Raw genomic sequence first — 27,941 nt, 5'->3', positions numbered from 1 at the left:
AATTTGGCTGAGATGCGGGCTGTTGCTATTTCGGACACATAAGTACACGCCAGCACAGACCCAACGCCCATATATCTGCAGGTATGTTGCACTTTCTCTTGGGCCCGACTGACCCGACTCTTTTACCTTATCCTCGACCATTATCGCTCACTGCTGTCTTCCCAAATCCTGCCTAGTTATCAGTCACGACACTATTCGCCATGCCTGGGAAGAAACGGGCCTGGCTACGACAGGCAGTGAAGAGGATTTGTCTTTGCGGCAAGATCAAGACCCCCTTCAGCGACGAAGATGAATCACCGTTGGCCTCTATTGTCCCTTTATCTGCCCTACCCACAAAGTCAGAATCTATCAGGATCCCCGCAAGCAAGTCTCCAGCAGCTTCCCCTCGATTCACTCCTGATCCATTAACGCGCTCTTACGCTGGAGCATATCCTCCCAAGGAAGCAAACCGTGCAGCGTCCAATCCCTTTCTGACTGATGATGAGGTTTACGGGTCTTGGAAGCAACAAGCCGGAATCAAACACCCTGCGGTGACTCGCTGCAAGGATCAAGACCTGGAAACAAAGACAAAAACGCTCAGGAAACAAAGCTCGGCCGCCTCGACTAACACCATCGGCTGGGACACACCAGTGGGCGAATTCACCGCGGGGAAGCAAGCCTACCATCACCCTACCGGGATGTTGGAGCTCCGGAATAAGGGTAGCATCAACCTGCTCAATAGTTTGGAGGAGGCTGCCGCCAAGGAATTTCAAGGTCAGTGCCCAACTTCATTCGATTGCATATACTTTGACTGATGAATCTGCAAAAACAGAATTCACATCAAGGATTAGACATACAGGCACAAGAGTGCACCAAATCCCCTGTCATGTTGCCCATCGAGCTCTTGGTTGAGATTCTTGAGCATACAACCCTTGCTACACTTTTCTTCTTCTGTCCGAGAGCGTCAAGAGTATTTCGCAAATGGAGCGAATTTTTCTTGCGAAAGAACCTACGTACGACTCATCTCCTGATCAGCACGTACAACGCAAAGAACCTCGAACTCCACGGTGTTGTCGGTTCCCGCCGCGCTCTCAGGAGTGAAGACTGCGGACCTTGTTCCCAATCACTCGATTACGAAGCCTCTGAAATAAAAAGAGAGCGACGATGGCTTAAGAAGAACGCGCGGCATCGACGGAATTGCGCACTCGTCACTGTACGCTTCTCAAGTCACTGCAAGATGGAAGAGTTGCGCGGAAGAGGCCTAGTGTTTTACACCGACCCCAAGCCTCTCCCACCAGCGCGCGCTATTGTGACTTGCGAGTGGTATCCATTGATCGGATTGGCTTTGCGGTGGTCATGTATCGGAGAGTTGCGCATTCATTCGCGGAAGAGGCAATCGGAAGACCTCGGGGATCTTCTGGACGAACCCTTCTTGGAGTATAGCTGGTGGCAGGATGTACTCAGTCACACAGTCCCGGGCCGCCGGCCGTGGCTAGGTTTTGGACTTATTGGATGCAGATAGCAGACATGAAGCCATGTCTGACTGACTTCACTTCGATTTTACTGTTTGTGATGTTATGTTTGGTCATTTCGAGCACTCCTTCTGTGAGAAGTATTGAGTTTCACGATAAGGAAGATACAATACTTTGGAACCTGAGAACACGGAGTGACGAATCAATGTACATTACCATGGTTCACGTGCGGGCCGGACCTTATCGAAACCATATCTAGTTCCATGGTAGAAGGTGATGACAACGACTTAGCTCCGTTTGTTCCTGCACAAGTTCTGGCGGGGTCCAGCGTATGCTTTTCGTCTGTTTGTTTTCTTTCCGGTATCATTCTATACCCCTACTTTCACATGAGACAATTCAAAATTGCGACACATCTCCCCTTCACGACCACGATGCTCCTCTTCCCATTCTGGAAAGGCCAAAGTAAGCAGGCGACTGCTGGCCCTCCCCTAGGTGGTCTGCCAGAAAGTTCGCTGCCTTTCGGGTGTCCAATGCACCGCTACTCGCGCATCGATTCTATCGCATCTACAGCGACTACAGTGTCTGATCAAGAGATCCTTGAGTACCCAGCGCTAGTGGAGTACTATCTATCCATCCTTCCCCGAGTACTCCTCACTTCGGATCTCGGAACGTGGAAACATCGATACCAACTCCGTTTCCTCTGCATTACCGCAAACGGCTCTCCTCTGGCGCTCTTCACGACGTCCGACTGGGCCTGCAGAATAAGATGGGTTGATGGAAAGTTGCGGCATCCCTCTCTGCTCAAGGCCAGGTGCCCCTGGCGCAACGGCCTCCCGCGCATACGATCTCCATGCACAGTAAGAGCCACCATTCGGAATAAGTGGCAGTATAAGATATGCAGAAAGGCCATTATAAGATGGGATGCGGAACTCGGGACCCTTCTTGTAGACTACAAGAAACTTCTAGCAGATTACGAGGCCCAAGAGAAGAGCAATAGGAATCGAAGGAGAGTCGCCAGTACCGTCAAGAAGTATCATCAACTAGAAGGAAAGGTGCTAACGAATGAGACCGGTGAAAATTGGGCCAATTGGGGCGATTGGGATATCTTTCCTGCTTCGGCGGATGTAGCACAGGTTTGCCGGCTCGAGGGGCGAGATTTCGAAGAGGGACTTGGAAAGATGCCAGGGCGGAGTAAGAAGTATAGGTTACGGCGCTGTTTGAAGGACATGACAAAAGCTGTGAAAAGAATGGTGTTGAAGTAACCAGGTCGCCTCCGTGGTCCTGATAGTCTGTCTACCTCCAGGCTGCTCTTTTAATCTAGATGTTGCACTGTAGTCTTGAAAGAGAATGAAGCGTCCTCGTTTTTCCCATCTCATAATTGTGCGAAAACATACCTTCCTAGCCTTAACATTTGGGTACTACTGAAATAGAGCAGCTTTGTCCGCGCGAGAGCGTCAAGGGCTACGTAGGTAACCGGTCTTTGATTATCAGTTCATCCGCGCGCAAGTCGGTCCTGGCATCAAGTCTTGGTTGACTTCAATATGGCCGCTTTCTGAACTTTCTCGAAGCTATGTGCAAAATGATGTTCAGTGCTGAAAGCACAAGGCAAAAAACCTGTCCTTCACGACAGCTTCTCTGTTATCGATAAGATACCGTAAGGATAGACCAAAATATTTCCAGGCCCCCGCAAAACACCGAAACATTCCTAAACTTACTCAATCATTGAACAAAATGTCTCTCTGTGTCGCATGCAACAAGCCTCTGATGGTCGAGATTGAGGCTGATGATGAGGAGCAATACGAAATGGCCGGCTCGTCCTCCGGCAAAGCACCAGCAGCAGAGCCGGAAACTGTTCCAGATGATGTGCAGCTGAATTGCGGCTGCCACTTTCACTGGTAAAAAAAACGCTCGAGAAGCACTGCTACCTCCCAAAATTGACAGATTCAGGGATTGTCTGTTAGAAGCCTACCATGTCACCGAGTGCCCCAACTGCGGCAAGTATATTGCGTCCGTGTCACCAAGCGGCGAGCAGCAAGTTCTCTGCAACCTCAACAACGAGGGTGGTCTGCAAGAGAACCTCGACCTCCTTCCCCTGCTCACCGAAGAGAGCTACCTGAAAGCGTACCCCGAAGACCGCAAATGCCGCGCATTCCTCGAATTCTGCCGCGAAGGCGACTACAAGGCCATCATTGGCATGTTGCAGGACGATGAAGTGGAGGAAGATGACGAAGACGAAGAAATGGCTGATGATGACCAGCCAGACAAGGATGTCGGTATCGACCGGCTGTTGAGATACCAGGATCCTATCGGCGAGATGCAATCAGGTCTGCATGCTGCTGTCCAGGCTCAGAGCAGGGAGGTTGCATGGTTGCTGTTGCTGCTCGCGAGCAATCTGGACCTCATGCAGTTCCCACCTGAGGTCTTTCAAGAAGCAGCGGCGATGGGTATCATGAGAGGACTTACAGAGGACAAAGTGGACATCAGGAGTCTGCGAGACGCAAATGGAAAGTCTGCGGAGGACTATGCGAACGAGATCGGCGGTGTCTGGAACGGTTGGACAGGTAATGGAAGGCTGGACATATGAGATTGCCTGCGATACTAGCAGATGTGTGCCAGTTGATGGAGTGATACCCGTTTAGTAGCAGAAGAGAAAAGTGCAAGCCTATTATGAAAAGTGCAATTCGTTACTGAGGCTTCAGGATATTGCATCGCAGGAAAATGTCCAAGATTGTGTTCAGGCACATCTCACTTTCTGACAAACTGACACGGAGCACCTTGTTGAACATCGAGGCTGTCGCTGCTCCCTCCTGAGTTATAAGTAACGGCACGTGATCGACGCGTTAGGAAAGCGCACTAGCAGACGCGTCGTCGTCATTACACTTTGAGCATCAACACTCCTCTTTCAGCGTCTGCCATCCGCCACAAATCTTCTCAACTCCCATTACACAACATGACCGGCGGTTTCAAACGTGGCGGCATCCGAGGAGGCGGCGGCGGCGGCTTCAAGAAAGGCTACGCTAAGAAACGCTCACCTGGGGATGACGATGACGCGCCTCGTGCGAGCAAGAAATCGAAAGGCGACGATGACGAGGAAGAAGACGCAGCGCCTGTTGTTCCAAAGCTAAAGACAGACGAAGACAACAACCCATTCATTGCAGTATTTTCATCTGCACTTCTTGCAGGATGAATGATTGACGAGTCTAGCTTAATCACAGCGGCAAACGACGTGTAACAGTTAGTGACTTTAAAGGCATGACACTGGTCAGTATTCGGGAATACTGGGTGAATGATGGAGGTGAACTGAAGCCGGGAAAGAAGGTAGATTACAACCCTGCTCTGTCAACACTGATTTACTGATCACCTCCAGGGTATCTCACTGTCAATAGAACAGTACAACGCACTCCTCGCCTCAGCGCCACTATTGGAATCCGTCCTTAGCAAGAAAGACGTTCAGGTAGCACGACCAAATTACGAAGCAGACCTGAACGCTTTGAAGCCAGCTGAGGAGGAGAAGGAAGAAGGGCAACAGTCTATCGCCAAGGTCTACGATGATGAAAACGAGGAATAATTTGACACGACCAAGAGGTTTCAGGCACTTCGCATGTTCTACACCAGCGTATCATCGTTGGAATGAATGGAACCACGAGCGATGGGTTGTACAGGATACTCCTTCCCAAGCCGGTGTATTGTAAATCCACACAGTACACAACCGCTTCATCTAGGGAGTGCACACAGAGCGTCGGTGCTACGCTGACGAACGACCTGCATGTGTTCCAACGTACCTTGCGAAAAGATGGTCAAGGCGTGCATCCTTCGCCCTCCACACTCCACCAACTAGGGGAATTTCGACTGCACAAGCCGTCCAATGATTACCTTTCTGCTTTAAATATTGCTTCTGACGACAAGCTTTGCGTTCACGACAAGCTCACTACACGTTTCTGTTCCGGGTTTTGTCTGCGCTCCGTCGAGAACAAGTTCCGACTTTGTTCTAACATCGCCTTTAATAAGCGAGCTTTTCAACGAGCAAATTAGTCAAAATATTGACCCAGTGGACTGGATATGTCACCGTCATAGCTAGACTGCTGACGGCCTACCACGTGGCACACAACAATCCATCAAGGGACGAAGAGGTAGATTGATCTGCCCGCTACGGCGCTAGCCCAGAATGATGGATCCATCTGCATTGGACGGCAGTTGGCCCACAGTCGTCAGTAGAAGGATTCGAGAGGCATAGACAGTGAATAATTTCTCGCGTCCGATCTTCAGCAGAAATCTGTCTATTGTATGGAGGACCTGTCACTGCCCGCCAGCTATATTGCACCGGCGCAAGTCGACTCACAGATGCTGTCAATCACGTGAAGGAATGCGAGAGACGCCCGAGGAGATGAACACACGAGTACATCATACCGATGAGTATGAGCTGCGTCGTTCCTGGCATGATCGCCATCTTCGTCAACTTCCAAACTGGTCGACTTGCATCAGACCTACTATCACGCCACCCAGATTTCGAGACTCCCTTCCAAGAGAACATACGACTTCACTTAGGCAGACAGAATGTCCAGATGGACCGCATAGCATCTAGACTTTCCAGCGTCTACGAGTGTCACGCAACTACTGCTCGAAGTCAACATTCGAACGCCACAAACCCGTGGACACTACTGGCAACGATAACTCAAGAGCATTACCGATGGATCATAATAACGGTGTGAACGCTTGTCAGCGCAGGAGGACATCTATGCGAACTACTTTCCTCTTGGGATGACTGAGCTATGTCATGTACCGACTGGGAGGTAACGCAGCCATCCGCGCCGGTTCGACTAGCCAGTACTATCAGCGTTCGGCAAAGCATAATCAGACGAGTAAGCTCACTAATGCGACGTTCTCGCATAGTCCTTCGCGTATCGCGGTATGTCACCGTGAAGAATCCTGGAAGTCAGCCATTTGGGGAATTAGGGAAATTGGAGACTGGAAACACAGGAAGTGGTGGTGGACAGGTTGGCGGGTCGAGTGGTAGGTCAAGTGATAGCCAGAGCGGGGCGCTAGGCGCAGGCTCTGCAGTGAATATTGAAGTCATATGGACGTTGATGCCAGCTGCAATGCTGGCATGGCTACAGTGCTAGGGAACCAGTAGCGATATCTCCGACCTAGCCATCTCACCAATCCACTACCACTCTACCACTCCCTCACCTCACCCCCCGGCCCAATAAATCCCGGGACCACCCACGCCACCGCATCCTTACTCAACCTCCTCACCTGCTCCTCATCGATCTCAATCCCCAGCCCTGGCCCCTTCATCAACGCAATATACCCCTCCTTAACATCCCACACCTCAGGATTCTTCGTATAGCTCGTCAGATCCTGACTACCGGCATTATAATGGATGCCCAGACTCATCTCCTGAATCGCAAAATTCGCAACTGTGACATTGACCTGCACACACGCGGCCAGCGCAATCGGACCTAAAGGACAGTGCGGCGCGAGCGCGACGTCGTAGGTCTCGGCCATGCTGGCGATGCGCTTCATCTCACTTATCCCGCCGATGTGCGAAATATCTGGTTGGATGATGTCCACGCAGTTCGCTTCCAGGAAAGGACGCACATCCCACCGGCTGTGCAGGCGCTCGCCGAGCGCGATGGGGCAGGTGGTTGTTTGGCTGAGTTGCTTGATAGCGCCGATATGTTCGGAGAGGAGCGGCTCTTCGATGAACAAGGGGTGGTGGGGTTCTAGAGCGCGGGCGAGTTGTTTGGCCATGGGTTTGTGGACGCGCCCGTGGAAGTCCATGCCAGCGTCCATACCTAGCTCTTTCACCGTCTTGAGTCTCTCGACTGCTGATTCTAAAGCTCTTGGCGAGTCGAGCCAGTGCAAGTCCTCTGTGGCATTCATCTTAACGGCCGTAAAGCCCTGGTCTTTGCGCGCTTGTCTATTTACTGTGAGTACGCAGTCTTGTGGTTAATGTCAATCGGACTTACGCTTGGGCTTTCACGTCGCCTGGGCGGTCGCCGCCAATCCAAGCGTACACTTTCAGCTTGTCCCGCACTTTGCCGCCGAGAAGTTGGTAGATGGGCACGTTTAGTTTGCGCGCTTTGAGGTCCCAGAGGGCGATGTCGATGCCTGCGAGTGCGCTCATGAAGACGGGGCCGCCGCGGTAGAATGATGTGCGCCATGACGTTTGCCAGATGTGCTCGATTTCACTTTAGGATGTCAGGGAGTACACTGGAAGGAAATGGTGTGCTTACTCTGCTTCAAAGCCGGTGTAGCGTTGGCCCCATGCATCGAGACATCCTTCAACTGCTTCCGTGTGGCCTTCGAGAGATGCCTCGCCCCAACCGAAGTTCCCGTCCTCGTCGGTGATCTTGACGAAGAGCCAGCGAGGTGGTACTCGGAAGTATTCGATCTTTGCTATCTTTCCCATAGCGATATTGAATGTGAGAATCTCGTGCTTTTGCGACCAGTTGGTCAGTCAGGTGTGTTGTTGGTGTCATTCTCTTTACCCCAAGCAATTACAAGTCATCTGATCAAATGGCATGGCAACTAAACAGCATCAGAGGACATGCTCCCCACAAATCACCCCGAACGAGCGAATTGAGCCCCTCCATTGCCGTTGAGCTTAATGCGACCTCGGCGCGGGGTTGTCAGCGGTCCACTCTTGGCCTCTAGCTTCGGTGTATGGAGCAAAGGGCCCCGAACGGTCGACCAGCGGCAGATGCAATAAAGTCACGATGTGCCCTGAGCCCCTCCTGTAACAGATTGAGATTTTTGTTGTCTTTCGAGGAATTGAGTCGAAAGTCAAGTTCGAAAGTCGTCAATACCAACACCTACGCACGAGCCACATAATGACCTCAACCGTCACTTCCCCGCCAAACGGCGTCTTCGTACCCGTCCCAACCTTCTTCAAGCCCGCCGCCGACTCCAAGTTACTCCAAGCCGCTGTTGATGTCCAGACACAGACTGAGCACAGCGTGTTCCTCGCCAAGAATGGCGTTCGCGGTCTTGTCCTGCTCGGCTCCACTGGCGAAGCCATTCACATGAACCGTCAGGAGCGCATCGACCTGATCTCTGGTGTGCGCAAGGGACTGAACGATGCCGGCTTCCCTGACTACCCAATCATGGCGGGCACCCTGATTAACAGCGTAGACGAGACGCTAGAGCAGCTTGAAGACTATAAGCAGGCGGGTGCACAATGGGGGCTCGTCCTTGCACCAGGGTACTTTGGCGCTGCAGCGAGCCAGGAGGGTATCAGGGAGTGGTATACTGTTGTTGCCGACAAATCGCCCCTGCCTATCCTTATGTAAGTGTTAAAGGTTGTGAAGAAGGCGATTAAAGGCTGACCAAACATAGCTACAACTACCCCGGCGTAACTAACGGCGTCATGGTTACCCCCGAGACGTACCGCATCCTCGCCCAGCACCCCAATATCGTCGGCTGTAAGATGTCGCACGCTGTCGTGTCATGGCACAACCAAGTCTCGCTCGATCCTAAGATCGACCACAACAAGTTTAAGGTGTACAGCGGACTGGGACAGCAGCTTGGTCCTATTGTGTTCTTCGATGCCGCAGGTGTCATTGACGGTCTGGCGGCTATCTACCCCAAGACTGTCTGCTCGCTGTTCAAGCTCGCTGAGACACGGCCAATCAGCAATGAGAACTTGGAGAAGATCAAGAAGCTACAGTACACAGTCAGCACGACCGAGGAGTACATCGGCAAGTACGGTATCGTGGGCATCAAGGAGGCAGTCAAGCGCGTAACTGGATATGGCACATTGGAGGGTGGAAGGCTGCCGATCAAGGGCAAGCTGCCGGAGGGTGAGTGGGAGAAGTGGAGCGAGACTTGGGAGAGGATACAGAAGGCCGAGGACGCGTTGTCTGAGAAGGACTTTAAATAAGCACGAAAGCCATAGAAGAAGGTCAATTGAATTACAAAATGACGTACCGCAAAGCTTGACTAAGGTCGATTAACAAGTGAGTCTAGTTTGTGCAGCTGTAATATCTTTACGTTTGCCTAATCGCAAGCGTGAGAATCACCACTTACAACGACGATGCATGTTTACTGACAAACTCCAGTAAAGGTATGCTCGCTTCTGAAGCCTCGTGGCGCATTTACCCCGCTTTTCCATTTCCAGTCCAGACGATCTTGCAAACAGTCCCTGGTGTCACCTTCCTGTCGATACTTGGAGGAAGGCGCGTCGCCGTATCACGAGCCACAACCTCTCTCACTGTTCTGGAATCAAACAACTTACACACCATATAACACACAATTCGATCCACGTACCGATCTCGAACTCTATAAACGTACCTTACCATGGCGCCCCTTGATGACACCACGCCAGAAGCCCGCTTTGATAGCTTCACCATCTACCGCACTTCCTACAAAGAAATCTCCAGCCAATCTATCAACGTCGTCATCCTAACCCCCAAGACCCTCAGACCGGGAAAACACCCAATACTCGTCAAATTTCATGGCGGCGGCCTGGTAAGATAAGTGTTTCGTTTGGAGCAAGTGTCTCGTTTGGAGCAAGTGTCTCATTTGGAGCAAGTGTCTCGTTTGGAGCAAGTGTTTCGTTTGGAGCAAGTGTTTCGTTGGAGCAACGACTTGCTTGGTCTTCGGCTAACATTTCCAGGTCACGGGTGACTGTCTCTACGCCCCTTGGTTTGCGGCTTACTTTGTACCGTTTATTCATCGGGCGAACGCAATCGTCGTCTCCCCTAACTACCGCCTCGTCCCCGAGCACACCGGCGCAGACATCCTCGAGGACCTGACCGACTTCTGGGGATGGCTGCGAAACGGCGGCCTGGCGTCCTATCTCGCAAGCCAGAACGTGGTTGTGGACCTCGATTTTGAGCATATCCTGGCATCAGGCGATTCTGCAGGCGGCTACATGGCGCTCATGTCCGGCCTTCTGCAACCGAAGGGTAGTATCAAGGCGGTTCTGGCGCAGTATCCGATGACGGATAGTTTGAGGCGAGACAAGAGCGAGCTGTTTATTGATTTGCAGTCGCCGCCTGCGAGTCTTGTCGATGAGCATATGAAGAGTGTCAGGCCGGGGGTCGTGGTATCATCGTGTGTTCCGCCTGAGCGTATGAACCTCTCGTATGTGCTTTCGGCCTATGGACGATATCTGGAGTTCTTCGGGGGAGATAAGATGATGTGGCCGCTGTACCTTATCGAGGAGAAGAAGTGGTTGCCTCCGACGTGGATTCATCATGGGGATGTGGATACGGCGGTCAGTATTGAGGATAGCAAGGCGTTTGTGGCGAAGTGTGAGGCGATTGCTGGGTTGGAAGTCAGATTGGAGGTTTTGGAGGGTAAGGATCATGGGTTCGATACGCAGGCGAAGGAGGATGAGGAGCCTTGGTTGAAGGAGGGGTTGAGGTGGGTGGAGAAGAAGTGGCTACAGTGAGACCAGAGGTGGCCGAGGGTTTGGCGTGGCTTTTGGGGCTACATACTCTTTGCAAAAAGCAATGCCAATATGATAATACCAGGAGTGAACTTGTAGAAACGACCGAAGGCACTCTGGTACGTCGTCGCCACAGACTTCTGCTTCTGCAACTGTCCGTTCCACACTCAGGTCCATCCGTCACAACCCACATGATATCCCTTTCCTGAACCTTTTCAGTGTCACAATCTCACGCTCCGATCGCCTGATCTCCTTTCACCCTTCTGCGAATTCGGCCGCAGAATCGCCAAAACGTCCCCGTCTCCAACGGCATCAGTCTACATTTCCGTCAGCCTCCCCTCTTGGCCCGCCTGTATAATGATGCCATTAACAAAGGTGAATTCACTAGTATCCAAGTCCTCAACATACACCTCGTCGCTATCATCTCCTATAAACCTGCTGATGTTACAGCTGCGAGCCGCAAGTCGATCTTCAGTAGCTCTGTCTCTCAGAGACTTCTCTCTGGCGTACAAATCGTCATTCCCGCTGATAGTAACATCTGTATCGCCAGCGCGTGCAGGTTTGTCACGCATCTCGGAATCCCTTGAGGCGCTGAAGCGGGTACCCATTGGCATAGGCGTAATACTCGTGCTTCTCGATCGCGTCGCAAGTTCTGCTGTGCTTGTGTCCCCTCGACGCTGTTCTCTGGCTGACGCTCGGAAGACCTTGTCCTGGGTATGGAACCGCTCGTCCGCTTCGCTGATCTTCTGGATCTCAGATTGGGCGCGGACTGCGGCTTTACGCTTGCTTGGTAGCGGAGGGCCTTTGGGCTTCGCCGGTGCCGGAGTAGGTGCCTTGGGCTTTTTAAGTGGCGAGCCGAGAGATATAGTGAATTTCTTGCGTGCAGCGACAAATGAAGGCTCTGATGATGAGTAATCGGACTGTTCATCGTCGCTCAGGTCCACCCGCTTGCTCTTTTTGCTCAGTGTCAACAAATTGAACGTGTGCGAAGCTATAGACGCTTGTCGTTGGAAGGGTGCGGTCTTGTCTGGCGCTGGTGTCTGTGCCAATGTGCAACTGGAAGCTCGCGATCCCCCTGCGCGAGCCCTAGCATCAGGAGTATCCGTTGAAGCTGGAGACAGTGTGGGCTTCTTGAATGCATTCAGTAAGGCTGTTGCCTCGAGGATTGGGGGTGTAGATGGCACAGAAGCGAGTGACGGTGATGGACTGAGCAAGTATGTCTTTTGAACATCCTTGTTGAAAGTCGAACACTTAGCAACGTCAGGAGTTGACGAGTCCACGTCCATGCTGTCATCTTTAGAGGAAGTCACCCCTAGCTTCTTTAGCACTGTCTTGACGTTCAAAAGGGCTGTGATTGCGTTGATGATCCAAAATCAAAACAGTTGAAACACTCCTATGCGGTACTTACCTAGCGGTGCATCCTCCATACCAACATCCTCATCGCTATCCTTCCTGGCAAGCACGCCGCTCGAGCCTGGTGCCAAACCTTTTCTTCTCTCATTCCTTAGAACGTGGTTGACAGAGCCATCGTTCTGCTTTTGCTGTTGGATATTGAATGGATCGTTGTTAGCTGGTAGCGTCGCATGATTCACCGTCAGCCTGCTTGCGTCTTGTACCTGTTGGCGTAGGACGTTGTTAGGAATCACGGTGTCCTTGCTGAGCGGGAGTAGTGCTTTCTTAGGCGCTGACTGCGGAGGAGGTTGGGCCTGGCGATGAGGTGGAATGGCAGTCGCTGCCCGTTGAGACACAATTGACGACAGGGCATTGAACGCTGCAGACTCGTGGGTCGGGTCGTTTTTGTGAGGCTGCGCAGAAGGAGGGCTCGTAGTAGTCCTGTTGACGTTGTTCTGGGAAAGGCAAGGAAGGCGCGGCTGAGGCTGGCTCTGCGCTGGATCAGAAACCTCGAAATTCTCCTGCTTGGCTGGCGATGATCCCGGGATTGGCTTATGGAGTCATTAATAGACAATACCTAGAACTGGAGGTTGTCAACTCACAAATGACTTCTGGGAAGTTTCGCCACGGAGTTGAAGGGTTGCAGTCGGTATGCTCGGACGAAAGGGCGCTGGGGCGACGGTAGGTGCAGTCTTCTGCTGATATGTTGTTTTGGTGACCTCAACAAGCATATCATCGTCGTCCGAACATAGGTCGATCATCTCAATCTCTTTCTTAGCGGTCGCTTTAGTTCGTGAGCTGGTGATATCTGGCTTAGATTGTCCTGGCTTTGGTCGCTGAGGACTGGTCAGTGCTGGTTTGCTGTTCTGTTGCTGTACCTGAGGAGATCCAGACGATTGCTTCAGCTGTTGCTTTACTTGCTGTAGAGTTGTAGAGACAGCCGTCGTGGTCTGTCCATTCTGCTTCTGACTGTCGAAGGCTTTGAACAACGAATGCTTTCTCGGAGGGCCTGGCGTAGGCAACGGCCTCTGGTGTGGCGCATAGGCTGGGGTAGCGCTAGGTCTGGAAGTAGTCTGCTGAGTCGAGAGTGGTGGGAGTGTGGTCAAAAGAAATGAGGGTAGTAAAACAGTATTAGGGAAGATGATCGACGCAGGTGACCAAGTAATAGAAGTCGTCAAGTCGTGGTGAAGGTGAGGGTAAGGCTGGCATGACGGTAGGTGAAGGCAAAAGTCGTGCAGGGTTCGCTGTTCCTATGCGCAGGTGAGAGAGAAGTGTCCAGGCATTGAGATGTCAAGTGGTGGTGACGGGCGGTTTGAGCAAACAGCGAGAATGCAATCGCCCTCCAATTGCGTAACACAAAAGCATCCGCCTAGACCACAACTCCCACAAATCATTGCACAAGGCGAGCTCATGTCGAGAAACATGATCAAGGTACCGTACCCTTCACAGGCAAATGTCGAATTGGGGATGTCTTTGATTCCAGAAAGCGCCATAGCCGATGCAGACCGTAGAGAAACAGGTAGTATACACAAAACCACTCCTCTCCGTTTAAAAACCAGGAGGATTCAATCTCTGGCTGACTCTTGTCCACTTGGGCACCTCTGCAGATTGTTAGCGTTTGTTCGTCGTTCTAACGTTTCCACCATCTCATTGTCCATTCATGTCTCCTCTCCCATGAACCCCTCTACCGTGGCTTCCTCATATCCCACCGAATGGAGGCAACTCACTGTGAATGCCCTTCCTGTACCTCTTCACCTTCCTGTCGAACACTGTGTATTTGTCCTTGGGCAGCATCTCCTGCTCGGTCGGCATCTCCATCTTCCAGCGATCCACCTTCTTCATGCTCAACCCCGTCCTCGCCAACGCATTGTCCAGCGTCGCAACGATGCCGTCTACATTCCGGAGGCGCTCGCGTTGTCGGTACTTCTGGTGGCGGGACAGGCGCCAGGGGATTTTCCTTGAGCAATGTTAGTTTCTGATGCATTGCCGCCATGGTCACGTGAATTGACAGAGACCAGTCCGAGAGCGGGAGGGAGCGCGCACCAGAGCAGACCGCCCGACAGCGGGTTTGTAAGACGGAAGGGGCCGAACATTGTGGATGTGCGTGTTCGTGATGCGGGTCAATGTGCAATTGCAGATGCAAAAGACTCCCGCGGACTTGCTTGGCGCGCATCCCTGCCTAGCGTGAGCGTGGGAAGCTCATCGTGGAGCATTGCGACCACCACAAGTACCACGATCAGCAGTTCACGCCAAACACATACCGCGCGATCTCGCACAAACCAACTCAAGGAACTCAGGGGACACCTCCCTCGCATTGGACCTCCCACGGACTGGAACACACCGCACAATGTCCTACACCTTCTCTATCCTCTCCCCCCTCGACGTCCCCCTCTTCACTCACGACTTCGGCACCTCCCGCTCGGGCGGCGACGGTGTCGCACGCTTCACCCCCTCAGAACGCGCCTTGGTCCCCTTCATTCTGCACTCCGCGCTCGACATCGTCGAAGAAGTCCAATGGGGGCCCTCCACCTCCTCCGGCAGCGCGCCCATGTACCTCAAGCACATCGACAAGTACCAGAACTGCTACATTTCGTGCTGGATTACGGGCGCGAATACACGGTTTCTCCTCTTGACGCGGCCGCGCGATGAGAGTCTGGGGCTGACGGGAAGTGGAGGCGGTGCGAGGGGGAGTTTGGCGGGCGGGCGAGCGGCGCTGGGAGGTGGGCAGGGACTGTATAATCCAACCAGTCCGGCGACGGAGGAGGCGGTGAAGAACTTCTTTGTCGATGTGTATGAGGCCTGGATGAAGACTATTATGAATCCGTTCTTTCAGGTGGGCAACGGGGATGTGGTTAAGAGCCCCGTGTTCAGGCAGAGGGTTGCTGCGGCGGCGAAAAAGTATCTGTGAAAGGGAGAAAGACTTTAGGAAACGAGCATGAGGACCTGATGTCCGTTGGAAATTCAAGGGGGACAAAGTCCACGTGAGAAGTCCACACTCAAGAGTAGTTGGGATCTGCCAGCCTGAGGCGTTGTTGCTATGATACCCAGCAGCACTTGCCCTGCTAAAAGCCTCTCAAGGATCTGCATGGCACGAAGGATGGCACCCTATCGCAGCAAGACATGGCGTTGAAGGTTAATTGCCAACGTCCTGCGGTTCCATCCGACCTGCACTCGAGCGCAATTCTCAGCCTCTTGTAGCACCTGGCCCCGCTCTCGGCTGTTCGGCTACGATAGGCTATCTAGGACAGTGAACGAGAAGAAAGGGAAGAAAACATCGCTGAGCAGATTAGGTTCTTCCATCCAGGGCCTGGTTCTGATGAGGACATATCTGGCTACCTCACAAAGACAGAAGTCAGTTAGTATTACGTGGCCTTCAGAATATGAATGATTCGTCAACTACCTCGCACGCAGCGCGATTAGATTCTCAGGTCCGCAATGCATAACACCGACAGAAGGGAAACCCCACGTACGCCATTCTCAGAGCGGCGGTTCATCACACACTATACACATCTATGGTGACCACTAGCTTATCCCTGCTGTTGTACGTTTTTATCTTTTCACTCGGCTCATCACTCCACCAACCTCATTTGCTCTACTCTTTGCTCCCCTTCGAGTAAAACTGGTTCACGCATGCCCAACTCACATCGCCCATCCTCCTAACTTACTACCGCCCATCAGCTCACAAACCCCCACCCTGCTCCCTCCACTACTTACACAACCAACCAATAAGCGGGCAATCCACCGGCACAATCGTACAAGTCACCGAACACAGCTCCGGCCTATCTATATATCGGTAGATGTATCGAAGATGTATTGAAGATGTATCGACCCGGTACATACGCCCCATCCAATCCACCCTGAGGAGAGCCTGGTATCGTCCCTGGTGGGCATCCGTCATCCGGCTCGACAAGAAGGGGTTCCGTCCAGGAGAATGGTAATTGTGCAGATGCTTGCGGAGACCATTCGGGTCACAGGGGTATGTTAGGCATCGGCGGAGCTGAAGAACACAACAGTTCAATGGCTTCAGCAATATTGAAAGAGAACTAATCTGGCGTTGGTGATGTCACGCGCCATTGCGAGTCGAGCGAGAGGAGTTTGAGATGTCAGCGGATAGAAAGCGACAGCCACCATGGCGGAGCTGGTAAAGGTGGTCCAAGTAGAGGGCTTGTTGTTCCGAGCGCGGAGCTATGGTGGTAGGGTGCGGTGATGGTGGACTTGGGTTTGACACTGCCACGACAAAAGTGAAGCTGTCACGATCGTGACGGAGGGCGCAAGGAGAAATAAGGAGACCTGCATGGTATGGATCGCTGTGGATCGGAGCTGATGAAAGAGGGAGGAAGAGACCAGATGGACTTGAACTACCCGTATAGCATCGACGACTATCATTGCTCAACTGAAGCAGGAATGCTGGTACCCAGTTTTTGTATGTCACAAAGCAAAGACACCCTAAAATCAATCAATAACACGCATTCAAGACGTACCTATCTCAATCGACTGAAAGTTCTGTCCTGCATCATAAAAAAAACAAGCCCGTCCTGTTTGCGCTGTTGACTGTCAGTGAGCCACAACCATGATTCTCTGGTTCCACATCTCGGATACTACGTACATACAATACTCCGAGCAATTTCTCAGGCAATCAAGATTCACAGATGATGTGGAGTATTCGCTTATGCATTTATCCACCAGACACCACTCAGGCGGTGCCGGCGCAGATGGAGATGGTGAAAGTGACACGGCATCAGAAGGGGTTGAAGCGGGCGATCCGAATAGAAGCAGCCATAGCATGAATGCTAGAATCGACTCTGGAGGAATAGATGCAGAGGAATTCGGCACCTGCGAAGGAGGTAATGGTGGTGTTGCTGCAGGGGTCACCAGAGGATTGGTCACAAATGGGGTTGGAATTGGCGAAGTTGACACTGGCAGACCAGACGCAGGGTCTGTCATACGAGGAGTTGGCAGAAGGGGAGTAGGGTGTGACACTTCCCAGGGCAACGGTGAGGCTTTTACGGTTGCAATCAATGTTGCTAGAGTGAAGGCAGAAGGCTTCATGGTGTATTTGATGTTGAGAAGCATCCTCGATGCGAAGGATAGTTGTGGCGGAGCTGAAGCTATAGCGTTGACTTGATGAACTTGTGCTCGTTTGCAGCAAGGATGCTGTCCGTACTACTGGGCCATCGTACGACCCAAGAAGAAAGGCATGTTATGCACTGAAAGTCTGGAAAAGGGCTCTAGGCGTGCTTCTCATGTGTATTGCATGTGTCGTAAAATTGTAGTACCACGAAGCCACGATACGCGTCATAATTCGTTCTCTCAGAAGTACCCATTTTGCTTATCCGTTCTGGCCCGCTACGCTGCTCTTGTCTCTATTCAAGTCCTCTTGCAGCACGACCAACACTCGCCTTGTTGCTTAGAGTACTAGGCATCATCAGCACAGACACTGTCTTCTGCTTCCTCGTACTATACGTACCCAACCCTTCCCACAATTCTGAATCGGGCTCGAAGCGCAGATTCTCGTGCAGAGTTCAGATCTCGAAGTAGGCTTTGGTTTGGGCGCTGGTGCTTTGGACGTGCATGACTCGGCAACTACGGCAGTGGCGATGACTGCGAAGAGGAGGGCGGACAGCTTCATGTTGATGTTTGAGAAGCGACTCAATGGTTTAACTCGGAGCATATGTGAGGATGTAGCGGGCTGAGAGGAAGCCGTGGTGTTAAGTATCAATGATCTGCCAATGGAATGTTGATGCTGAGAAGTTCTTGTGCGACCTGAGGGCTGAGGTATGCGTTGCACAGGGTAGCTCTTACTCCACATGCCTTAATCTAGCTGGAAGCAGTAGTCGCTCTGTAGAAGCGTGCTATTCTTGACTTTGGCCTGCGGGATTGATTGAGCCATGGACCTAGGTCGAATACAGATTTCCTTCATTACACTTCTTCTTGAAGATCTCCGGGTCGCCTTACGGCTCGGCTATGCTCTACTGGCTTGGTAGTTGGACTAGTCCTTTCGCTTCTTTTGTGCGCCATTGTATGGCTCGAGCGAGCTGATAGAGTACCTCCAGTGTTGGCATTGGCACACCTGCTTTCTTGCCCTCGCGCAGCGGCTCACCGAGCAAATCCTCGAACTCGATGTAATTACCCTGCTTTGATCTTAGCTTCGATCGCCGGAGGCCTCCAACTCCATTGGACTCACTTTCTCGATATCCTGCTGCATACTCGGCTTCCCCCAATTCTCCATCGGATCTGTGTCAATAACCTTCTCAACCACATCCTTCTCGAGTTCAATGTTCGTTACAGCTTTCGCGGCTGCAACAATCTCTCTCATTGCCGGTCGGACCAAACCATCCAGCCCACCGTCCGCAAGTCTTATCCTTCCTGAGTCCACGCCCGTGATTGCACAGATCGGATTCAAACAGGCGTTGTAGACCAGCTTGCGCCAACGGTCATGTAAAACAGCCGGTGAGTACTTACAATCCGTTTTGCCACCTGCAGAATACACAGTCACGAACTCCTGGGCTCTGGCAGATGCTGTCTCGATGGTGTTGTGTGGGTGCGGGAATACGCCGATGAGAAGTCGATCTGGTTCATTCTGGACGATGTGGCCGGGAGACGGTTCGGCGCTACCAATAAAGGATACGCCGGAAAGAACGACAGTCTGCGGGTGGGATTCCAGGAACGGTTTCTCGATGTTCAGGCCGTTCTGGAGGAGGACCAGGGTCGTGTGCGTGTTATCTTTTGGTAAGGCAGGAGCAACCAGGTCGAGTGAGGTAGGCCCGACGTCTGGTGTGCTTTTGGTGCAGAGAACGATGTAGTCGTATGGCGGAAGATTTTCGATGACTATATCTGGGATGGAGTTGCGGACTATGATGGGTTAGTAGCTGTGCTCACATGGCTGGACATCTATCTGATTGGGGTTAAGCACACCAACACTCGGTCTGAAATCTCTCAAAAATCCATGATCACAGCTTTCGATGGTGTATCCTTGTTCTTTGACAGCATTGTAGTTCGACCTGAGGGCAACTGTGACTGAAGCAAAGCCACCAACTTCGAGGTTCAACGCAGCAATTGCGCCAACAGAGCCCGCACCAATGACAAGGACGGTCTTCTTCTGGGTATCAGTCATTGTGAAGTAGTTGAGGTGCAGAAGAAGGCTTGACTCACGTTGATATGTGTTTGTTGAAGGTCGATAGGGCGCGCGTTAGACGCGTTTAGTGGGGTGGAGGGGCAGCGAAACGGGAAAGTGGCTCCGGCTCTGATGGAAAGAACGAACTCACGTACAGTGCAGTGCTTGTTCTCGAATGCATCACACGACAAACACTGGAATTCACGCATGTGAATGAAGGCGGGTCCTTTCAATCGAGCTCGATTTGATGCAAATGTTGGTTACAATCCGTTGAATTCGTGGGTAGCAACCTGTTCATCCCCAGATGCTCCGTATCACTCCGCTTTCATTTCGTTGCATTGATGCATAGCATGAGTCGATTGGGAAAGCCGTCCATCCCGTCCGCCTGAAGACTACGCCGAGGGCCCAGCAAAAGAGAGAGAAAGAGACACGCTTAGAAGACAAGAGCGGCACCCTTGGTCTTCTTGTCACCACCGAGCTCGAAGTGCTTGCATCGCTTGAGGGCGAGCTGTCGAGTTGTTAGCCATGTCCATTTCAAGTCGAGATGATTGCCGTACCTGTGCCTTGGTCTTGCAGGCAGTGCACTCTAATCGGAGCACGACCTTCTTGGTGGTCTTAGCCCTCTTGTGGAAGACGGGCTTGGTCTGACCTCCGTAACCGGACTGCTTGCGGTCGTAACGGCGCTTACCCTGAGCGAACAGAGAAGCCTTGCCAGCCTTGTACTCTGCGCAGGTTTAGTATGTGCATGTTATGGCCTGATTGCGAGCTACTAACGGGTGACCTTGTGCTGGGTGTGCTTCTTGCAGTCCTTGCCCTTGCAGTAGGTACGGCGGGTCTTGGGAACGTTGACCTAAACACTCCTTGTCAGCGCACGTCCATCGCCAGTATGCGTGTCCTTCACAGAATCCATCGAGGAAGCCCTAGCTTGCAACATGAGCGAACGAAGCAATGTGGCGAATGTCGTGACGTGTATTCGGTAATGTGTGGCTTGCGGTACGGTGCGAGTCGCATGCGATGTCGTCTGGAATGGCTCGTTGGCATGCGGAGAGTCGACGAGGTTCGTATGGAACGGTATGATGCGCATCGTGGTCGCTTGGCTGGCTGCGTGCCTGGACGCAGTAGTCGCCGCTCAGAGTCTGCGGGCCTGGCCAGCTGTTCCATTGACCAACACCTCTTCCAATCGAGTATGCGACAGTCGTCCTTTGTATATTACATCTTGTGTTCCTTCAAATGCTCGTTGTGCCTGGCTAAACCGTCATAGCCCTTTAAATGCGTACGCTCGCTTCGGTCGTGCTCGTCATCGAAAAGTCGTTCGCATTGTCGTCGTTCACTCATATTGCAATCGCGGCGCCCTTGGAACAGAATTTGGGCGTGGCTGCACTCACCATCTTGACTGATTTTGTCTGTCGGTTAGTGAGGGCGACGGGTTGACGGGTGTGGTGATGTTTGCTCCTTCCTCTCAGCGACCCACGAATGTGCGAGGCGCTAGTTCGCTTAGCGAAAGCCAAGAGGCAGTTGCGTCGTGCACGGATCATCCAACTCACGTTTGAGAAGATCACGACCAGCGAACATCAGCTTTGGGGTGCTTGCAGATTTGCAGTGGAGAGGGTGAGTGAGGCTTCAAGATGCACGGCTTGTCGATGCAAAAGAAATGTCATTACGAAGTGGTATCATGCGAATCTCAAGCGAACCGCCATAACGCCCATGACCTCCACTCTATAACTCGAACAAATCTGATGAGCAGTGCGGCATCATCTAGTAGATAGGATGCCCTTCATCCCACGACTTCTTCTCTGTCATCTCCTTCGATACAGTTGACGGTGTGTTCTCGATGCTGAAGCGGCCACTCTCTCGCTTGCCACTGCTTCGACCGTCCTCAATCAGATGCATCGGACCAATCCACTCCCACATGCGCGCCACATCACCACTATTCGCTGTCCTAACTGCTGCACGTACGTTCGAATTGAACTCGACCTTCTTTTGTACCCTCTCCCACAGCTTCTGCCTCCGTGAAGATGAGAACTCGTTGCGAAGAACGTCGTCTCGTAACTGTGCCATGCTGACACCGCGCTCGGGGTACGCACCAGGCTCCTGGTAGCTGAGTGCGGCGTGGTTGGCGAGCCTGTCGAACACTTCACTAGCAAGCTGCTTCGCGCGGACTTCCATGGCTCGGCTTGTCGTGTATGAATATCGACCATAAGAACCAGAGGCAACCAGTAGGAAGAAGATCACAATCTGGAGAAGATGTCGTTCAAAGGATTGTATGAGGGATCTCCTGATGCTGCAGGTGAGGGAGAGTTTTGCGAGAGAGGTTGAGGCGAGTTTTCGTTTTCCAGTAGTTCTGTATCCACGGGAAGGTAACTGATTAGTACAGTTCTACGTCAGAAACGGTTGCACGACTGGTTTGGGGCTAGAGAGGATGGTACTTACGCATCTGTAGTCTCAACGACCTCATCTCGCAGAACCGTCTCGGGGAAAGCTCTATCGAATAGCTCGCTGAACTCCTTGTCGGTCATGCCTTTCTGCGTGTGTGCGGCCAGCGTCTGCTTCAACTCCTCCTCAGCGACCTCGGGGGTCTCAACAGGCTTGCCCTCCGCATCTGGCTCGCCGCACTCATATTGAGCCCTCTTCTCTCGCAAGATTTCTACCGCTTTGTTTGCGACGGCTGTAACCTTACGCGTCTTCGCGCTGTCCGGTTCGCAGGTCGGTGGCAGGGGAATAAGACCACCTAGTGACAATGGGTGATCTTTTCGGATGAAGTCGCGATCGCACGTCAGCTCCAGCCCTCTATAGCACTGTGCGTGTGGCGGGCAAGGCTCACACTGTGGGAGAACGTCGCTTGCCCATTCCGGCACCTCTACGCCTGCAAGGCTCGTAGCTTCCCTCCCAATACCACAGAAGCCCACTTCGACCTTCTCTTGCCGCCAAACACCACCGAACACAGCGGCAGTCGTGAGAAGGAGTGTCGCTGAGAAGGCCTTCAGGGTACCTGTTGCCTTCGAAGACTGCTTACGCCTTCGAGGCGGTAGTATGTCCACCTGCCCGCTCTTTGCGCGCTCTCGAACCAGTTCCAGCTGCTCTTCTGGGGTGAACTCTTCGCCTGCATCTGTGCTCTCGTGTTCCTCCTCTTTCGCGTGTGGGGCGGCTACGTCAAATGTCTTGCGGGAGGGCACAACAATGCCTTCATCGTACTGTTCTGCGCTGGGCTCAGCTGTTCGTCGGCGGTGCGCATCGCTCTTGCGCCTCGGCTTGAGCTCAGAACCCAAGGTTCTCCTCCTGCTCTTATCACGTGCTGTGGTGTCGGGACCTGCTGGCGAGCTACCACTCTGGAAAGGGTTGTCCTGAGTAAATGGGCTCTCAGGGCCGGTGCGATGCCATGTCTCTGGGTCAGGTGTAGGTTCCTTGAAGGCTGGAGTGACGCTCTTGCGGGTGCGCCTGGCTGCCGGGCCCTCGTCGATCTCAGGTTCAAGCGCTCTGCGGTGCTTTGCAGGTACAGCGCGCGAAGGAGACTTTGCGCGCGATAGCGGCGCAACGTCTCCAGCATCCTCAGTTGCTCCGCGAGTCGTGCGGCGCGCAGTTCGCCTCGTCGCAGGCGTTGGGGCGACCAGCGTGTCGTCTTCGGCGTCGTCGACGGTGCTGTTGGAGCTTGACGGCACATCTATGATGCCTCGTGTGGTGCGCTTCGTGCGCGCATGTGTCCTCTGCACTTGCGCAGCCTGAGGAGCGACAGACTCGTTGAAGAGAGCTACCAGCTGCGGCTTCTTCGCTGACGATGGGTACCCAACGCCATGCTTGAGCAAGATACTGCGCAACTCAGGCACCGTTATCTTGGACGAATCGACGCCAGGCCCAAAGTACCAGTATTCCCCGCGTGCGTCGGCCATGTCTGGTAGTCGGTGCGTATGAGGTGCAAGGTAGGTGTTAGTAAAAGGCGACACGTATAGGCGGCAAAAGAAAGCTGCAGCAGGGCGACAAGGGTGAGGCGGCGATTGGTGAGAGCAGGTGTGTGGGAAGAAAGTGCTAAAGTGTTTGTGACGTAACCAGGGCAACACAAAGCTCCTGAGAAGTCCCGCCGCACTGACTCGCGCCCATCTTCTTTGTTTCCTTTTCACACAAGAATCAACGCCCAGATCGATCAGAGAACTTTGAGATGATATTTCCTTCTCGCCATGCCTGTGCGTGTACCTTGATTTGGCACTCTTTCAAAGAGAGAGTATGTAGCTTAAGAATAACTACACTAGTGCGGTCGAGATCTTGCGAGTACCTTCAGAGTGTGATTTTGCTTGGCCCATGTTCACGGTATAGAGCGGACTTCTTGTGGATACGCGCAGTGGTGTATGAAGGAAGAGAAAGATGATCTGCCATATTACTTATATACGTACGACTGAATAGAATCATAGTTCAGTGAGCGAGACCCCATACATTACCCGTAGGAAACATGCTCACTCTCAGAGAGACTTATCGTCCTTATCAGCTGCGCACCGGTTAGGGGTCCAGCGGTACCGTGCTTACACTGCCAATCATGAGAAGTCTTCATGTAGCGCTCACGAGAGTCCTTTGAAATCGATGGTAACGCATGCGTCAGCCTTGTCTGTTCGTTGGAAGTCATGAAGCCCAAATAAGGGCGGTTCAAGATGCCCAAAGCACGAGCCCGAAGAGGAAGCTGCAGCAGTGCGACCAAACGTTCGATGAAGGAAAGGTCGAACTGTTTGTGACGTCACCACACACTAAGACTAATGTTGACACCCTTGCTTGATCTCTCACGCGTTACCAATATTGAACGAAACACCGTTCAGGTTGTTCGAGTACACCTTCCTTTGATGCTTTTGCTCTCGTTGCATTTGCGAACATTCTCAGTCTGTAGCTCTGTAGTACGCATAAGTCATTTTGGCACTCAAGTTTCGGCCGAATCTGGCAATCTTGCCTAACCTTGACAGGAAGCAAAAGTCAGAAGTGTTGCGCTTCATACGCAACACTGAGCGCGAAAACACTCCCAAAGGTCGCCCGATCAGCAAGCTCGCACTCGTTTCTTTAGTTACAATCCGCCATCTACCAGACATATTAGGTATCGCTGCATAATGCCACTTCCTAAGAGTGCGTGTAGTTTCAACCAATTGATCAGTTTAAATTCACTCCTTTCAAACAGCAACCAAATCACACTACAACAACGATCCCCGTGTCACTGCCCACACTTCACACATTCACTCCCTATATACCCCGCACAAGGACTCCCCTGTGCTCCATAATTGCATACATTCTCCACAGCCAATCATCGGCAACCATGTGCACGACTTACGAGTTCAACTATCTCCGCTGCCAGCGCGAAGTCAGGCGAGACTGCAAGCACACCGACCACTTTCCATGTGAATCAGGCATATGCAAGGGCGATGATCATCAGCAGGTGACTCTTGAGAAGGAAGAGAAGTGTCCAGTGCATAATATGGACGAGGAACAAAGCAAGAAGGTAGGCAAGGACAAGGGCAAGAAGATGGAGGAGTGGCCTGAGGTGAACTGCAAGCCCATGTAAGCTTGGACTCTACGGGAGATATTTACGCTCGAGTATATGATACGCATCACAAGATACACCGCTAGCGACCTTCGCGCTGAGTGCTGTGCGCTCAGTACTTGGGGTGAGAATCAAATTGTCGTCCGAAGATGAACATATGCAGTTGAAACCATAAGTCTTCTCACCATACCTCCTTAGTTTGCCTGTCCACAAACACTTACTTCGGGCTGTCAATAGAAGTAGTAAGCAACCCGCTCTCAACATACACACCACTGAAGTACCAGTCCTCAGCACCCGTCCCATCGTTGCCCGGGCGGGGCAGACGAAGAACACCCAAATGCCAGTCCGCGCCATTGCTCGACGTGCTAGCCGAGAACGGACCTGCAGTCTTGACGAGCGTATTGTTGCCGGTCGAGTGCCAGAAGGAGACTTGCTGAGACGAGAAGTTCTACAATCGTCAGCAACCGTTTCAAAGCCTCGCGATACTCAGAGTATGAAACAGGAGAACGGAGCTGACTTACAATCTCGTAGACCACGTTGTGCCACTCATCCGCTGTAAGCTCAACCTTCCACTTACTCTGCCCGCCCACCATCCACTGCAGGTTGGTGTTAGACGTCCCCTGTTCACCACTAATCCACCCATACTTCAGCTCCGTAAAATGGCTCTCAAAAAAAGCAATCTGATGTTCATTCGTCGCACTCGGCACATTTGCACTCCCCCTCTTAATCGAAAAGTGATAATACACCGTACCGCTATTAATCGGCGCTTTGGTCTGCGGAATCAACTCGGTGCGCCACATGTCGGAGTTCCATTTGGCCGTGCTGTCGATGGTAATCTTAGCGCCTTGCTTCGAGTTTGTGTCGCCGGGGTTCTTGTAGGAGGGGGACAGGTTCACGTAGGAGGTTACAGGGCCGGAGCCGTGAATGTAGTACTGGTACGGCCCGACTTGGTTGGCCCAGGACCATTTGTTGAGGTCGGAGGAGGCCGTAAGGTCGTTGAAGCGGCCGTCCCACAGGATGGTACCTGGGGGATTGTCAGTGTCTTTGTGTGATTGGAGGGTGTGAGAGGGAGGAGCGTACCTGCGGATACCACGCTGATGAGCGTATTCAAAATCGCAGCTTTGCCGTACATCTTCAGGAATTCGAACAGTTACTACTTCTTCGGCTTTGGTGGGAGGTGTAGTAAATGGTGGGAGCAATTCATTGAATGTGAGGCTGCCAGGCTGCTATATACTTCGCCTCATAGATTGGGGGGGACGCGCAAACTGTAGAGGAGTATATATCCATGGTCTGATTTGTACTTCGCAATTACTTGAAACATCATATTGATGAAGGAGCCGATGTGCAAGTAGTACGGTGGTATTGCGTGCATGGACCCTCAATCTATTCATATGTAGCCGCCGGCATCTTGAGTCGAGTGATCTGTTAGTGGCGGCGAAGCGGTCCGGAATTGAAGTTTGGGCATTGAGTGAGACGATGACGCGACGCAATAAATATCAGGACAACTACGGGATCAAAGCAACGCGATGTGTTGCGAACGATGAGAGAGCGGATGATTTCGATGATTCAGAGTGCAGCGGTGTTACTAGGTTGTCGATATTAAGCAACATGAGCCGGGTAAAGCCCCGCAAGTTGCCTGATTGAGGACAACGTTAGAATGCTTTTTGCCAGAAGAAATAATTTGAGAAACTCAACTCAAAAGCTTGGTTCCAGAAATGCGAACGAGAAGGGTATCTGATGCAATAAACCAAAGAAGGAACGAAAGAAGAGGTCGAAGCCAGCGCTTGTACGACCCTACACTTATGACCCTAAACTTTGAAGTAGAGAATTCATGACACTCAGAGCCAGTTTTCTTCTCTCCTCAGTTGAACGGTTCTTGGCCCACCAGTCCTACCTGTCCACTCCGCCAGCCCATGCTCAGCGTTCGCCCAATAATCCCTTGTCTTCTCATACAACGCCATCCGGTCCTTGTAGCTCTGCATCGCGGCGATTTCCTTGAAGCCCATCGGTCTCTCTTCTGCAGGTACATCATCGAACTCGATCGCTGTACCAGAGTCTGCGCGCCTAGGTCTAACGGGTAACGGTGGCGGTGTCTCTTTCGTGGGGGGTTGTTCGTAGTCCGTGACGGCCGAGTATGCTGACGAACTGTACATCGATATCTTGGAGTTGATGCGAGGATAGTCTTTTGGTGGTGGTTCGGGGATAGCATCTGTCTCTGGTGATTTTGGTCGTGTTGTGGAGGTGTACACATCCCAGTCCAGGCTCGTGTTTGGTCGGGAAGGTATCGGACTTGGCTTTCGCTGTATGGCCTGATGCACTGATGAGACCGCTGGATCTGATCTCATACTCGTCATGATCGGACGGTTGTCACTTTGGCTTCTTTTGTGTCCTTCAGAACCTTGTGAACCTGATCCACCCCGTAGTCGTGATATGCTACGTTTTAGAGACAGGCTAGGTCTGCGTACTGCGTTGGTGAAGGTATTCGATCTTCGGGGGACTTCAATCTTTCCGCTGGCCGCATACGTGTGTGATGGCAGTTCGTCAGGCTCCAATGATGTAGGAGCGAAGTAGCTGTCTAGTGATGTGTTGCCTCCAGTGCCACCTGTGATACTGACACCTCCGACATGGCGAGCGTGCATCGGTCCTGAAATGAGCCTTGACTTTGGTGGAGTCACGGCATTCGAATGCGAACCAAAAATAGGCATTTTGAACTCTATGTTATGGGCGGCCGAATGGAAGAAGCAAACCCCGTTGAATCAAATGTTTCAGAGGAAATGAAGGTAGTTTGTGGGTATGCTGAGAGGCTGAAATGTATAATTCGGTGCTGCTTCTTTGTACGACACGCGAACTACTCGGCAGATACCGAGATATCTATCAAGGCCAGCTTGATTTTCGCTGCTGTGTACGTCAGTACAAGGAGCCTGTGTATGCAATGCAAATGGTCGCACAGTATCTGAAGCTCACCGTGTGGCTGAACGATTGTGAACAGTCTTTGTGTCTTGAGTCTACCTCCCTGAGACGCGCAGGGTTTGAAGCGAACGGCTGTTGTAAGCGAGCGTCAAAACAACAATGATCTAAGAGGTG

General features: G+C 52.2%; 16 protein-coding genes across 16 annotated transcripts; 8 read left to right on the top strand and 8 right to left on the bottom strand.

Moving 5' to 3' along the window:
* Positions 1-200: 200 nt before the first annotated feature.
* BU25DRAFT_418293 (uncharacterized protein) lies at positions 201-891 on the top strand (the record flags this gene model as incomplete). The annotated part of the gene is made up of 2 exons (XM_033707866.1): positions 201-753; positions 812-891. The coding sequence occupies 2 exons, from the start codon at positions 201-203 to the stop codon at positions 889-891; spliced, it is 633 nt and encodes a 210-aa protein (XP_033565694.1).
* A 1,047-nt stretch (positions 892-1,938) lies between these two features.
* Positions 1,939-2,948, top strand: BU25DRAFT_189882 (uncharacterized protein). Its single transcript, XM_033700990.1, has one exon. The coding sequence runs from the start codon at positions 1,982-1,984 to the stop codon at positions 2,711-2,713; it is 732 nt and encodes a 243-aa protein (XP_033565693.1). The 5' UTR covers positions 1,939-1,981; the 3' UTR covers positions 2,714-2,948.
* Positions 2,809-4,190, top strand: BU25DRAFT_384850 (uncharacterized protein). The gene is made up of 2 exons (XM_033704340.1): positions 2,809-3,346; positions 3,399-4,190. The coding sequence occupies exons 1-2, from the start codon at positions 3,183-3,185 to the stop codon at positions 4,033-4,035; spliced, it is 801 nt and encodes a 266-aa protein (XP_033565692.1). The 5' UTR covers positions 2,809-3,182; the 3' UTR covers positions 4,036-4,190.
* Positions 4,191-4,401: 211 nt separating this feature from the next.
* BU25DRAFT_454942 (PC4-domain-containing protein) lies at positions 4,402-5,019 on the top strand (the record flags this gene model as incomplete). The annotated part of the gene is made up of 3 exons (XM_033709908.1): positions 4,402-4,608; positions 4,656-4,769; positions 4,819-5,019. 3 exons carry the CDS (start codon positions 4,402-4,404, stop codon positions 5,017-5,019), a joined length of 522 nt encoding a protein of 173 aa, XP_033565691.1.
* Positions 5,020-6,517: 1,498 nt separating this feature from the next.
* BU25DRAFT_359850 (mandelate racemase/muconate lactonizing protein-like protein) lies at positions 6,518-8,212 on the bottom strand. The gene is made up of 3 exons (XM_033703652.1): positions 7,688-8,212; positions 7,421-7,642; positions 6,518-7,371 (listed from the first exon to the last, which is right to left on the bottom strand). The coding sequence occupies exons 1-3, from the start codon at positions 7,861-7,863 to the stop codon at positions 6,624-6,626; spliced, it is 1,146 nt and encodes a 381-aa protein (XP_033565690.1). The 5' UTR covers positions 7,864-8,212; the 3' UTR covers positions 6,518-6,623.
* On the top strand, positions 8,186-9,357 carry BU25DRAFT_359847 (dihydrodipicolinate synthetase family protein). Its single transcript, XM_033703651.1, has 2 exons — positions 8,186-8,739; positions 8,790-9,357. The coding sequence occupies exons 1-2, from the start codon at positions 8,285-8,287 to the stop codon at positions 9,331-9,333; spliced, it is 999 nt and encodes a 332-aa protein (XP_033565689.1). The 5' UTR covers positions 8,186-8,284; the 3' UTR covers positions 9,334-9,357.
* A 260-nt stretch (positions 9,358-9,617) lies between these two features.
* BU25DRAFT_437265 (alpha/beta-hydrolase) lies at positions 9,618-10,848 on the top strand (the record flags this gene model as incomplete). Its single annotated transcript, XM_033708994.1, has 2 exons — positions 9,618-9,920; positions 10,069-10,848. Exons 1-2 carry the CDS (start codon positions 9,750-9,752, stop codon positions 10,846-10,848), a joined length of 951 nt encoding a protein of 316 aa, XP_033565688.1. The 5' UTR covers positions 9,618-9,749.
* Positions 10,849-13,543: 2,695 nt separating this feature from the next.
* Positions 13,544-14,350, bottom strand: BU25DRAFT_407146 (mitochondrial 54S ribosomal protein YmL31). Its single transcript, XM_033705466.1, has 3 exons — positions 14,281-14,350; positions 13,965-14,194; positions 13,544-13,838 (listed from the first exon to the last, which is right to left on the bottom strand). Exons 1-3 carry the CDS (start codon positions 14,328-14,330, stop codon positions 13,786-13,788), a joined length of 333 nt encoding a protein of 110 aa, XP_033565687.1. The 5' UTR covers positions 14,331-14,350; the 3' UTR covers positions 13,544-13,785.
* A 117-nt stretch (positions 14,351-14,467) lies between these two features.
* BU25DRAFT_407145 (Sedlin) lies at positions 14,468-15,632 on the top strand. Its single transcript, XM_033705465.1, has one exon. It carries the CDS (start codon positions 14,585-14,587, stop codon positions 15,143-15,145), a length of 561 nt encoding a protein of 186 aa, XP_033565686.1. The 5' UTR covers positions 14,468-14,584; the 3' UTR covers positions 15,146-15,632.
* Positions 15,633-16,807: 1,175 nt separating this feature from the next.
* On the top strand, positions 16,808-17,362 carry BU25DRAFT_418286 (uncharacterized protein; the record flags this gene model as incomplete). The annotated part of the gene is made up of 1 exon (XM_033707865.1): positions 16,808-17,362. One exon carries the CDS (start codon positions 16,808-16,810, stop codon positions 17,360-17,362), a length of 555 nt encoding a protein of 184 aa, XP_033565685.1.
* Positions 17,363-17,521: 159 nt separating this feature from the next.
* Positions 17,522-18,125, bottom strand: BU25DRAFT_445622 (uncharacterized protein). Its single transcript, XM_033709447.1, has 2 exons — positions 17,705-18,125; positions 17,522-17,652 (listed from the first exon to the last, which is right to left on the bottom strand). The coding sequence occupies exons 1-2, from the start codon at positions 18,044-18,046 to the stop codon at positions 17,605-17,607; spliced, it is 390 nt and encodes a 129-aa protein (XP_033565684.1). The 5' UTR covers positions 18,047-18,125; the 3' UTR covers positions 17,522-17,604.
* Positions 18,126-18,181: 56 nt separating this feature from the next.
* BU25DRAFT_384831 (2-dehydropantoate 2-reductase) lies at positions 18,182-19,351 on the bottom strand (the record flags this gene model as incomplete). The annotated part of the gene is made up of 3 exons (XM_033704339.1): positions 18,182-18,368; positions 18,422-19,089; positions 19,153-19,351. The coding sequence occupies 3 exons, from the start codon at positions 19,349-19,351 to the stop codon at positions 18,207-18,209; spliced, it is 1,029 nt and encodes a 342-aa protein (XP_033565683.1). The 3' UTR covers positions 18,182-18,206.
* Positions 19,352-19,668: 317 nt separating this feature from the next.
* On the bottom strand, positions 19,669-20,435 carry BU25DRAFT_488085 (uncharacterized protein; the record flags this gene model as incomplete). Its single annotated transcript, XM_033711320.1, has 4 exons — positions 19,669-19,859; positions 19,909-20,075; positions 20,126-20,201; positions 20,253-20,435. 4 exons carry the CDS (start codon positions 20,433-20,435, stop codon positions 19,785-19,787), a joined length of 501 nt encoding a protein of 166 aa, XP_033565682.1. The 3' UTR covers positions 19,669-19,784.
* A 546-nt stretch (positions 20,436-20,981) lies between these two features.
* BU25DRAFT_407142 (uncharacterized protein) lies at positions 20,982-23,360 on the bottom strand. Its single transcript, XM_033705464.1, has 2 exons — positions 21,782-23,360; positions 20,982-21,692 (listed from the first exon to the last, which is right to left on the bottom strand). The coding sequence occupies exons 1-2, from the start codon at positions 23,233-23,235 to the stop codon at positions 21,107-21,109; spliced, it is 2,040 nt and encodes a 679-aa protein (XP_033565681.1). The 5' UTR covers positions 23,236-23,360; the 3' UTR covers positions 20,982-21,106.
* Positions 23,361-25,074: 1,714 nt separating this feature from the next.
* BU25DRAFT_437260 (glycoside hydrolase family 131 protein) lies at positions 25,075-25,989 on the bottom strand (the record flags this gene model as incomplete). Its single annotated transcript, XM_033708993.1, has 3 exons — positions 25,075-25,305; positions 25,379-25,881; positions 25,938-25,989. 3 exons carry the CDS (start codon positions 25,987-25,989, stop codon positions 25,075-25,077), a joined length of 786 nt encoding a protein of 261 aa, XP_033565680.1.
* A 589-nt stretch (positions 25,990-26,578) lies between these two features.
* On the bottom strand, positions 26,579-27,756 carry BU25DRAFT_407141 (uncharacterized protein). Its single transcript, XM_033705463.1, has one exon. It carries the CDS (start codon positions 27,560-27,562, stop codon positions 26,696-26,698), a length of 867 nt encoding a protein of 288 aa, XP_033565679.1. The 5' UTR covers positions 27,563-27,756; the 3' UTR covers positions 26,579-26,695.
* Positions 27,757-27,941: the final 185 nt, after the last annotated feature.

The sequence above is a fragment of the Macroventuria anomochaeta genome, assembly GCF_010093625.1.
Source record: "Macroventuria anomochaeta strain CBS 525.71 unplaced genomic scaffold BU25scaffold_4, whole genome shotgun sequence".
In the NCBI taxonomy this organism is placed as follows: Eukaryota; Fungi; Ascomycota; class Dothideomycetes; order Pleosporales; family Didymellaceae; genus Macroventuria; species Macroventuria anomochaeta.
The sequence above is the reverse complement of the archived record's forward strand: the minus strand, read 5'-3'. Positions and strand labels throughout refer to the sequence as shown.